This window comes from Xyrauchen texanus, chromosome 50, assembly GCF_025860055.1.
Source record: "Xyrauchen texanus isolate HMW12.3.18 chromosome 50, RBS_HiC_50CHRs, whole genome shotgun sequence".
NCBI classification, from domain to species: Eukaryota; Metazoa; Chordata; class Actinopteri; order Cypriniformes; family Catostomidae; genus Xyrauchen; species Xyrauchen texanus.
In genome coordinates, this window is record NC_068325.1 from 20,035,173 (window position 1) to 20,047,904 (window position 12,732).

The 12,732-nt window shown below is 39.8% G+C and overlaps 1 protein-coding gene across 1 annotated transcript in view; it reads left to right on the top strand.

Annotated features, from left to right (window-relative positions):
• The first annotated feature begins 2,259 nt into the window (after positions 1–2,259).
• LOC127641014 (histamine H3 receptor-like) overlaps positions 2,260–12,732 on the top strand; it is a 56,918-nt gene continuing 46,445 nt past the window's right edge. Inside the window, exons 1-2 of the mRNA XM_052123745.1 lie at positions 2,260–2,326; positions 2,740–2,874. Of these exons, the coding sequence (XP_051979705.1) occupies positions 2,260–2,326; positions 2,740–2,874 (202 nt within the window). The remainder of the gene's footprint in view (positions 2,327–2,739; positions 2,875–12,732) is intronic.

Here is a 12,732-nt window from a genome sequence, read left to right on the forward strand (position 1 = left end):
CTAAATAAAATATGTTGCTAAATATACACAGATGAGCCAAATCATTATGACCACTCACAGGTGAAGCGAATAATGTTGATCATCTCCTAACAAGGATACATGTCAAGATCTTGGTGGATTAGATGGTAAGCAAGCAATCATTTCTCATTGTCAACGTGTTGACTCAGGAGAAATGGGCAGGAGAAAAGACCAGAGTGACTTTGACAAGGGGAGAGCATCTCTGAAATGGCTTGTGAGGTGCTCCTGGTCTGCAGTGGTGAGTACCTACCGACAGGGGTCCGAGGAGGGATAAACCACAAACCGGCGAAAGGGTGTTGGGCGCCCAAGTCTCAATGGTGCACGAGGGCAATGAAAGCTATCCCGTCTGGTCTGAATTGACACAAGGTCTTACTAGAGGAATGTGTCACAACACACAGTGCATTACACCCTGCTGCGTATGGACTGCATAGCCATATGGTCAGAGTGTCAATGATGACCCCTGTCCACTGTTGAAAGCACCCACAATGAGCACGCGAGCGACAGAACTGGACCTTGAAGCAGCGGAAGAAGGTCGCCTGGTCCGATGAGTCCAGTTTTCTTTTACATCAAGTGGACGGCCGTGTATGTGTGCGCCATTTACCTGGAGAAGTGACGGATACCACAGGACACCTTCAGGGGTCTTGTAGAGTCAATACCTCGGCGGGTCGGCGCTGTTTTAGCGGCACTAAACACTAAACATAATTTTTTGACTCATCTGTGTATATGCACATATATTTTTTGCAGTCGCACCAGTTAAAATGTCACATCTTTATTGTTAAATTCTGATTATCATATTGTTATTTAAATCTCATTCCAAGCATTGGTACTTTATACAGCCTATAAATGAAAATCTGCCCAGCTATCTCTATAAAACATATTATTTTTAAAAGTCATTGAAATTCATTGGTTAAAAGATCCTTTTTTTTACCCATGTTTTTGGGTCTGTGAATTTTAATCCCGTACTTCAGAGCAACACAGCTGGAATGGCTGATTGATGGCTTCATTTAGTTCTCATTTAGCTTAAATATTCCAAACGATGCATCAAAAATGACTGCCAGTGATTTGTGTCAAAATGTCTTATTCACATTTCAGCAGTTTTACTAGCATTGGGGGAAAGCACATTAAACACGCATGTTGTTTTCCTGTGATATTTTTGGTCATTTAGCCCCTCCACTGAATAAATCAAAGCATATTAGCAAGTCCTTTGACCTGCAATTCTCCAAGCACTCTCCAAGGTTATTTTGGGGTGAAAGGGCAACATCAAGAAAGGCATTAAGGACTATCTTCATGCAAATTTTAATTGTGTTCGTTGATTAGTTCAACTCTGTTGATGTAAAGCAAAGTGTAGCGGAATCTCAATTTTAATGTTTTGATTTAAGTCATGAAACGCAAGAAGAATGTAATTGTCTGTCAGACCATTTGTACGTAAATTGTTGCATTCATGTTTTACTGAAATTGGAAGAAATAGTGTTGGAGCCTTTATTAAATAACCTGCTGAATGTCTTTAAAACACTGTCATTTAACAAATGTTTGTAAGCCATGATAGGGCTTCCATTATTTCCTTTGTATCGACTGTCCTTCTCACCGTCCCATGAAAACCCATGTATGTTTGAGGGGTGTGTTTTTTGTTTGTTTGTTTGCTGAACTAAATAGGGAAAAGAAAAAACCACCACAGCTCATTCATTGTAGAGTTTTTTCCCTTGATGTGCTGACAAGCTCCCTCACATGTTTGTGTAAAGGAGTATTAAATTTAGGCTGTAAAATTAGCTAAATCTTATTGTTCGAGGAAGTTCAATTCATCAAACCAATCTAAAACTGTATGAAAATATCCAATGAAAAATGGCATTCTGGGTATCGCACTGTGATGAGGTGGAGTGCGGGGCTGAGCCGTGAGTGCGCAATGCCGGCCCCCAATCAGGCTAATCAGCCAAGGAGACGGATAAGGCCAGTTCGGGGGAGAGAGAGAGAGAGAGAGAGAGAGAGAGAGAGAGAGAGAGAGAGAGAGAGAGATGCACGCGGCCGTGCTGCATGTGTGTGTGTTTTTTTTTTATGTTGAGTTTTACATTAAAAGTAACGTTCACTGTTCAGCCGCTTCCCGCCTCCTCCTTGCCCATCCCTCACCCCTGTTACATTGGTGCCGAAACCCAGGAGGGTGGAGGGATGCGTTGTTGTGGAGTCATCGCCGCTGCCGGCAGGCAGCAATGCAGCCCCTTGGAAGGCTGGGGGTGGGGGTTGTACGTCATGTTCCCCGGTCTGAGTCTATCAAGGGAGGAGTGTGATGAGGAGGAGGGCGGGGCTGGGCCATGCCGTGAGTGCTGAGCCAGATGGGCAGCTTGGGAGAGAGAGAGCCACGCAGCTGCCATCTGTGTTTAAGTTTGTGTCTTTAAGTTTTCATTAAACATTACTTTGATGCTTCATCCGGTTCCTGCCTCCTCCTTGCCCACATTACCCTGTTACATGCACATAGTTAGATTTATGCATACGTTGTATTTTTGTGTATATACAGTACTAATTATATAATTTGTTAGCATTTTTAAAACTGATTTTGACTGGAATCTAGTGAAATAATTGGCGAATTTTGTATTTGGCGAATAAAGCTTCTATAAACGATTTACACCCAAGTGGAGTTTGCTTAAGTTTCATAAATGAAACCCATTTCATGTAATAGTTGCATCATCTATCTTCTCTTGTCTTTGTGTATGTTTTTCCATGTTTCGTTAGACGTACCAGAGACGGGCAAGACCATGACAACAGAGGAAGAAGTTCAAGACTACGGCGAGGACGATCTTCCTGATTACAACGTGCTAAAACTTGGTGCCGGCCAACCAGCTCACCTCTTTTACATCATGTCAGATGGTATGTTCCATTATACCAGCTTTCATTTCCACACTCGGCATTCCAAGAAATTCCAAGTTTAGAGATAAGATTCCACACATCACATTTACGCCTCCCATCCACACTAGTATGACGTGTTTCGAAGACGTTCTCCATTACTGCATACTTTGGAAAACGATTATGTAAGGAAACGAAAATGGATTAGGTGTCAATGTGGCCTTAAAGTCAAAATGAAATGCAAGAAAGAAAGTGATCAGGGGCAGATTAAAGATTAAAGGCAGATTAAAGGATGACAGAATTTGAATTTTTTGGTTACCTACCCTGTTAAGAAAGTAAATAAGGCCAATTTTCATGTTGACTTTACAATTCCATTGGGTAAATCAATCTTACAAAGATATAGTTTTGTCTTTGGAAGCATGTGCACCAACGAATCATACGCAATAAGTCCATTAACACATACTCAAAGTTTCGCTTTTATGTTGACTTTAAAACTCCCTTCAAAGAACTTTGAACAGGGCAGCTTTGGGTAAAAACATTCATTTAGGTTAATTAGTAATCAGCGACTCGCCAAACATTCAAAGGAATAATTTAATTTGTTTTTGTTTTAGATGAAGAGCTGCCATCGATTAAACATGGGGAGACAATCACAGATAGACGGAGCACGTTCCAACCTCATTTAGCACCAGTGGTGACTCCTAAACAGGTGTGAGTTATTACCCATAACACCCCTTTGTATTAGCATGCAGTAGACTATGCCTCAAGGATGAAATAAACAGCGATATCTCTCAAAGATATCAGACCCATAGAATTGATTTTTTCAAAACAGCAGTCACTGTTTTTATTCTCATGTGAAAAATGGATGCAAGTGCCTATCAGTTTGGTCTCTAGTGTGCTCCAGGCTCGCTCCAAGCTGTTTACGGATCTCTCTGCGAACTCTCTTTCACTGCTGGAACTCACTGTCAGATGCTGCCCCACGCACTCCTCTGTGCCGACGCAAACAGACACTTGACAGTGTCACTGAGCCATCGCCGCTCACTTTGCCCAGCTGGATAGATGGCGGATGACTCATTCGCACCTGTCCTGATGCGAGTGCGCGTCTGCATTATTACAGCATGCATTTATACCCCCCCGCCCTTTTCTAACCCCCTACAAACTTTGTCTTCCAAGTCTCCACTTGTGTGAAATCTTGATGGCAACATTTTGCTCAATTGACTACAGATTGACAAATTGCGTTGGCATTGCAGTGCGTTATATCTTGGGAAGTTATAACGCACTTGATATCGAAAGTGTTCTGTTTTCAAGAGCAGCCATTTTTAGTGTCAAGCCGACCATTAAGTGAGATGTTGACATTTCTGACTCTTGTTTATTCTTAAACCAATTTCCTTCAAATGATTGACAGTTTCAAGCCAAATGCTTACCATTTACATTATTGACCTTGGGTCTTTGCATTCGTTCTGTTAGCTTTATATCAAAACAAGAGGTGCAACGCATAAGTGAAGTACAAAATGAGTTTTTAAACTGATAGAGCGGACCATTTAAGGACGTGAAGCATTTTTTGAACTGTTGAATGTAACAAGATATTTACACTTTCTGAAGAATTGTTCAGAAAACTCAATTCCCCAATGCTAGAGTGTTGTGGTTGGTTGCCATAGCATTGCTGTGTGGTTGCTAGGGTGGTTACTAGAGAGTTGCTAGATGGTTACTATGGTTATGGTTTTGGGTGGTTGACCCAAGTCGAAAGAGCCCACCCCTAAGTATATATAATGCATCATAGTCATAAGATAAGTCTTGGGTACCTCCTACAGTTTATACATTTATGGATTCATGCACCCGTTTTATCATTCGCCAGGCAAAAATGTTATTGTTTAGAAAAGTAAAAGCACCTTTTGCTATATTACTATAGAAGTAGTGATTCTTGCTTTTCAAACACCATTAGTAAAAGTAAAATGCATTTGGGAGTCTTTGTGACTTACTGTACTGAAATGTACTTACTAACGTAATTTAGAAAAGAAGACCTTCCAAATCCCAAAGCATCAAGCAAATGTCAGATACTATAACGTCACAACTTTCCCCCCCAAGTCGAAGAAAAGGGAAAAAACTCAGCGGAAAAAGACAGAAGAACTAAAACAAAGTAAAAAAGATTTTACTGGCCTTTCATCAGCATGGATTATAAAGAATAAATCACATCTCAGGCAGATGTTTTAATTAACCACTCAGTCTGTCTCTAATATCATATTTCTCCAATATAAAAACAAGGACCGTAATTTAATTCCTCACTTGTCTGGGGGATTTCATGCGAGTTGGTACAAAGTGTCTCATTTGCATTAAGCTGTATTATTCCTTTGATTTAATGAATATCATCTTTGGTTTATAGCAAAAGGTGCCATGAATGCACCGGTGCATAGAAACACAGTATTAAAGAAAGGAATGATATTTGCGAATGCAGCACATACAGTACAATACGAACAAACTCTAATATATACAGATTATTGAAGCCTAATTATACATAATAATTAAAGTGCTGCTAATCAAATGTCTAACAAATGGTTGGAGACTCAGTCTGTATACGTTCATTTAAAAAGTGTTGTAACAACTAATTTAATTGTTCTTGGTAGTTTTGCTTGTTACGCTAACATCACTATAATTATTACTCATATTTGATAAATGGTCTGCACTTATATAGCGCCTTTTTAACCTTAGCGGTATTTAAAGTGCTTTAGACTGTGTATCATGCACCCATTCACACACCAATGATGGCAGAGCTGCTATGTAAGGTGCTAGCCTGCTATTGGGAGCAACTTGGGGTTCAGTGTCTTGCCCAAGGAGACTTCGGCATGTAGAGTCATGTGGGCCAGGAATCGAACTGCCAACCCAGCGATTAGTGGCCGGCCCGCTCTAGCACCTGAGCCTAGGTGTGCTATTAGTTTTCCATGCAATCAGACTTTTGCCTGGTGGACAACTAAATGGGGGGAAAAATTCAATTGTAATCAGATTACTATTTTAAAGAAAGTAATTAGTAATTTATAGTTGATTACTCTCTTAAAAAGTAACTCACCCAACACTGGACAACAGTGGGGATGGGCTATAGGGTTTAGTGACATTGATTATCGATATTGAAAAATGCATGGTACATTTTTGTAGGCGTTCCAAGTGCAAATACTTAAAGAAATACTTCATTATATTCAAAGAGAAACTGATACATTTTAAAGAAAAATTAGTTTTTGGATCATTTTCCGTTGGTGTACAGAGTTGCCATATGGCAACACTTACCAATTTCATTTATATTTTGTTATTAAGATGCGGACACATTTGCACGGTGAAATAATGCGGGCGAAATACAGTGATCTCAATGGGAATCTCGAGTGTTGTACCGCCGGTGGCGAAGAATTTACCCTGGCGGATTTCGCGTGGAGTTCAAGTTTGGTGAACTTTGACAGGCCATTTCACCGCATTGACCAACAGGAAATATGTTTGGTTTGGAAATGACCTCTGTGTGGGCGGTGCTTTGTACACTACTCCACTGAATATTCACAATGGACATCATTTAAGTGGCCATTTCTTTTTACCTTCACTCTCTCAGAGTATAACGTGCAGCATTAAAGAGAGGCTGCTTGGCAAATCGTTTTTTGCAGATTTCATACGCGCTCAACATCCGCCCACACCTTCACCCATGAAATTTCGCCATGCAAAATTAAACGTGACCATGACTTAAGAGCAATTTTATGTCCGAAGATCAAATGGGGAACAATAATCAACCACTAGAACATAATGTGTACCATACAGGGTTAAGGAAAGACCCAAAGCCATATCTAGGGACCAGAATATCATGTGGACTTGTAACGGCATAGCAACCACCCAGAACATAGCAACGCCTCAGGATTGTGGCGGCAAATTTTGCCCAAGCAAGTGCCACTCACATTGTCTTCAGAAAATGTGAAAATCTAGCCATTCTGATGACGTCCATCGAGTTCTTGGTTGAAAAACATAACATTTATGTCTTATTGCACCAACACAGCTATTCTAACGTCCTTTAGCAGCTTGAACAACCTTATCAGTTGTAAATTTGCTTGACAAGCTTGATATAAAATCAATGTATGTGTTTAGTGCAGCCGAACAGCGGAGAATGCATTAGACTTGGAATTGTCCTGTACAAACAATGCCATGAAAAAGAGGGGGAAAGGATATCTCTTATACACTTTGTAGTTCTATTGAGAAGCTTTTCTGATGCTTTTTGATCTTTTGCTGGCATGATATTGTGTTTATCAACAGGGACTTCAAAGTTTAGCCGCGCTCTAATTTTCGTAAAAGGTTAGCGTTGACAGAAGTTTGTAAATGAGTTTGTCTGTGAACTAAAGATGCCAGACGTAATCTACCTCTAGAGTTTTGATGGGAACATGCATCTGTTTGTTAAAAAAAAAAAACTTCAAGGAAGAAAAGCATCTTCTAGATCACAAAACATTTAATTCGATTACCTTTCAACAAAAAGATGCTTTCACATTAGCCAAACAAGAAACACAAAGCGACCTCAGGAGGAAAAACAAATGACTGAAAAGGGCTTTTACTTGTTTAAAGAATGTCGCTTTGTGTTTACTTTGCTATTTAGTCTAGATCTGCAGTGATAAAAAGGACACATTTGCAAACACCATTCAAAAGCGGTCTCATGAGCCTCAGTCTGACACAGGTGGGCACAGAGAGTGTATTAGCCGGAGAGAAAAAAGACCTTGTCAATAGCGAGCAATAGATGAATCGTGCTGATAGGGGCCCCAAGTCGCAACGACTGTTTCTTTGGGGAAGTGTACTGTCTTAAATATTCATTTAGCATGCTTTTGATTTCTGTTCAAAATGTGGATATTGAAACATGACTGACATTTATATATTGCGGTAGTTGTCTTGACAATACCCTAAAGGAAGTTGCAAAAAAATAGTATGTTTGTCTTGTTATCCAGTGAGAATGTTTACCCATACTTAAAACATGTTATGACAAGATAAAGGTACTTCTTTCAGATAATGTACAGTTACAAATGAAAATGCATCTATTTAGCATTTTTCTAATTCAATACTTTTTTCTATTATCATCACAACCATTTAAGTGAAAAGTCCTGGTACCAAGATGCAGTTTTTGGGCGTGAGAGTTTCTATCTTAAGGGTAGGCAAGTGGTTGTTTCTTCATTGGACCTGGAGGGTCAAATCTTTGAAAATCCCCCTCTTAGACCTGGCCATGATAACTTTCAGAATGTGTTCATATTTGGCATGCTCTCGAGCTGGCATGGAAACTAAAAATTTGTGCAAAACCTGAAGATGCATGTTATCCATCATGCTTGGAGTATGTTTCAAAGAGCATCTTTTGTGCTTTAGTGAAAGCAAAGAAATCTGACTTTGTGTTAAAAGGTATTAATATAGACAATGTCACAAACTGAATTCGTTCATATTTCTTATTCATTTTACGTCATACTATTATTTTGTCCAAAAAAGGGTTAGATTTTCAATCCTAGCTTTTCCATATTAACTATTATCAATATGGATGTGGAAATGTAAACACTTTATCTTGAAATACAGCAAAAACGGTCCCACTATATATTAAGTGTCTTTAACTACATTGTACCAACATTAAAATATATACAATACAGAGTATTTTTTTATTTAACTACATTAGGTACGTGGAGGTTTAGAAGTAGGGGTTAGGGTAATGGTTAGGTGTCAGGTTAACTGTATACTTGGTGTAATTACAGATGTAATTAAATGCATATTTGGTGGTATATTTGGTATATATTAAGGTATATTTGGTACTGAGGTTGAGGTACTGGGAGGTTTAGAAGTACGGGTTAGGGTAAGGATTAGGTGTCAGGTTAACTGTATACTTGCGGTATAATTACAGATGTAAATAAATGCAGCTACTTTAAATGTCAGCACAGCGTAGTTCTATCAGGAAGACTAGCAGCTGTATATCATCGCACCATTCATTGGTAACTCCTAGCCAATGACATGCAAGCTGTTGCTTTATAAGTCTGCTCACAATCTATCACATTGCTGTTTCAAAGTGCTAACATGGCAACCTCCACCACCCCACCACCACCGGTTGAGTCACATCCTACACAGGTGTAGGTTCCTCGCCCCTGCCTCCTACAGTAACTCCGGCAGGATATGACGGTTCTGAGTACAACTTCTTCGTACTGCCAGACGGGGCCTACGCCAAAGAGAGACATTACTTTTATGTTTTATATTCATCAAATAAATGTCATCAAAATCTTTACTCAAGTCTGCGAGTCTTACTGATAGAAATGTATTTACATAATAATGTAAAAGTGCATAGAAGGTAAAGACACCTAATATAAAGTGGGTCCGTATTAACAGTTTGTCAATGGGGAAAGAAAAAAAACGTAACTCAAGGTATATTCTCTGAAAAGTCAGTTCATCTTGTTTAAAATAATTGTAGGCATTTGTACTCAAAAACAAGACTAAAATAATTTTTGGCAGAGTACATGGTCATATGGCCCATGTTTTGTCGCCGTTTGTTTGGCTTCAATAAGGTCTAGACCTGCATTATGAAAAAGCAGTTTCAGGACCTATTTTGACTCACTGGTCTCTCTCTTTCTTGGCAAATAATGGAAGGACACTCAGCACAAATAGGCTGAAACCCAATTTGATGGATAGAAACAACCAGCAGTGTCCTTCCCCAGGGTCTTAGGGCAATATTCGAACTCCTCGGTATTGTGTACAATTACACATTTGCACTCAATATCTGGTAAAACAATCCAGTGCAGCTGTGAATGTTATACAAGTAAAAGTTGTCTCTTTGATTAGTGTATTACATCAGGGATGTGCTGCTGCTTTGGCTTTGGTAAGCCACCAATTCTGTATCTCTAGGATTAAGGCCTAATTCACACATACTCTGTGGAGCATGAGGGGGGCGTGAGCATCGCAGTCACATTGGGCTTTCACAGTGGCTGTGTTTCTTCTGCAAGCCAGTGCTGCAGCTCTGCACAGGAAAAAAAGTTCTCTAGGTTCATACGGTAAGTATTTTCTTTCATAAGGCCAAAAATTATTGTATTTTGAGAGTGGGTAATTGATACATCGTAACTCAGGCATTGTGGGAATGGTTTGGTGTTGAACAAGTTTGAAGATTATAGATAGATAAATAGAAAGATGTATGGATGGAAGGAAGGAAAGAAAGTTATGTTGTTATACCTTGTTATGTTGGCTTGACAAAGCAAACACACCTAGTGCTTTCAAGCTACAACCACCAAACTTGGCACAGACCTTCAGGATGTTCTGACTCCGGTTGCTCTGACTTTTCTATCTGATCGGACTCATAGTTTTCCCATAACTGATGACATTTATGGAATGGCCATGTTCAGATGGGGAACGTATTATTTGTTATATCTTAGATTCTTTGTGTCTGTCCGTCTGAATGTTGGGACTTTAAAACAGCCAAGGCAACTGTGGGGCGGCTGTGGCTCAGGTAGAGCGGGACAGCCACTAATCGCAGGGTTGACGGTTCGATTCCCGGCCCACACAACTCCACATACCGAAGTGTCCTTGGGTAAGACACTGAACCCCAAGTTTCTCCCAATGGCAGGCTAGAGTCTTGCATGGCAGTTCTGCCGCCATTGGTGTGTGAATGGGTGTGTGTGGATGGGTGGTTGGGACACAGTGTAAAGCACTTTGGTAACCTCAAAGGTTAGAAAAAGTGCTATATAAGTGCAGACCATTTACCAAACATATCAATTTTCTTTAAAATAATTTGACAGCTGGACAGGCCCATTTGAACATTCCATTAGTCTATGGGATTTGTTGACCTTTTGAAAACCCCCCAAAAAAACACAGTGCATCCCGTTGCCATTACTTCCCTAGGTAAATGGCGCACACGTACACGGCCGTCCACGTGATATAAAAGAAAATGGGACTCATCAGGCGATTTTCCACCACTGCTCTAAGGTCCAGTTCTGACACTCGTGTGCCCATTCGTAGGCACTTTTGACGGTGGACAGGGGTCATCATGGGCACTATGACCGGTCTGCGGCTACGAAGCCCCAAACGCAGCAGGGCGTGATGCACTGTGTGTTGTGACACATTCCTCCTGTAACATCATTACAATTTTCTGTGTCATGTGCCACAGTAGACCTTGTGTCTCGTTGCCCTCGCACATTAATGTGCCTTGGGTGCCCAACACCCTATCGCCGGTTTGTGATTTGTCCCTCCTCGGACCACTGTCAGTAGGTACTCACCCCTGCTGACTGGGAGCACCTCACAAGCCATTTCAGAGATGCTCTGACCCAGTTGTCTGGCCATAACAATTTGGCCCTTGTCAAAGTCGCTCAGGTCTTTGCTCATGCCCATTTCTCCTACATTCAACATGTTGACTATGAGAACTGATTATTCGCTTACCATCTATTCCACCCAGACTTTGACATGTGGCCTTGTTATCAGATGATCAACATTATTTGCTTTTAAAGAATCGAGTAGTCCAAATACTTTTTTGTATTTATCAGCATTATGCCACAAATTTTGTTGATTGAGCTTAACTTGAATTGAACCTGGAATATTCCTTTAAGTTCTAAAAGTAACAGTATATTTTTAGTATATCAGGCTCTTTTTATCCTGAGATGATCATGGAAAATGTCACTAATATATCCCTTTTAAAAGACCCTCGCATCTATAGCTCTAGGTTGTGCATTTGTTTTACATCACTGTATTTAGAAGCATATCTCGTAGTCACAGCAGGGCTCGTGTTCACTCACACTTTTCATTTGTTATAGCCAGACCGGTTGCAGCAGGAATTGGTTGGTGATGAAATAAGTTGTGCTTCAAGTCCATTCGTGTTTTTGAAATAGTGTTTTATTAGCATCACTCTCAGCATGATAACACATCCTGTTTATAAAAACAACCCTCCCTATCTCTTTAAAGATGAGCAAGGAAAATGAGCCCATGCAGGTTAATCTGTGTGTATGCGTGCATGCATGTCTGTGCGAGACCTTTATATTTGGCAGCCAGTGCATGCATTACTGTGAAATGTTGTTGCTTGCACCCTCTTTCCAGCAGTGAACGTGTGAATTTCAGTTATTTTCTTCTCATCGTTTTATATTCAGACTTGTAACGGTATCTGGTTTGGTACAGTATGTACATATAGTAAGCAATGCAATGTTTTTATATTTTATAATTGATCTATTGATTTACAGGTTCAATTGGTTCTTAACATTTTGTATGAAAAAAGAAGATCGCAAGTGCCACTCAAAATATCAAAGAATACAGGTATTTCTGTTTTTAATTTACTTAGATTGATAACGGTGCCTTTTCCTTTCCTACATTAATGTGGAGAGTATCTATCTGTTTGGGAAACCTGTTTGGTGACAGTAGTCGTACAGGAATAACACACCTAATAACACAGGAGATTTTTGAACTTTTAATCTCAAATACCTTAAAAGCATATTGAGTTACATTGATGGAATTTACCATTTAAAATGTAACCGTCAGCAATGTCACATTATTTGCATACTGAATTGTGATGCTCTGATACGGCGTTTCATTTGTGCACAAGACTGGCGAAAGATCTGGTGGAGCGTTTGACGAATAGGAATGTGTTATTTTTGTCTTGTTTTCCATTGAAAATAATGAAACATCCTTAATCAAAATAAATGTACTGCATAAAATATTTAGACTGGTTTTAAGAGTAATAATCTTGAATCGAGTTTATTTTTCATACGCCATTGGCAAATAGTTTGTTCTTGTTTAATTAAGCCAAATTTAATGTGGTAGGAGCATGCATTGCAGCATTTTCTCAACGTTTGAGAAATTTGCGTCAATTTCGCACACCCATGCATTTCCATTCACGTTAAAAATCAATGAATTCACAGTGTTTTCTGATGCAGCGTAAACTTTACT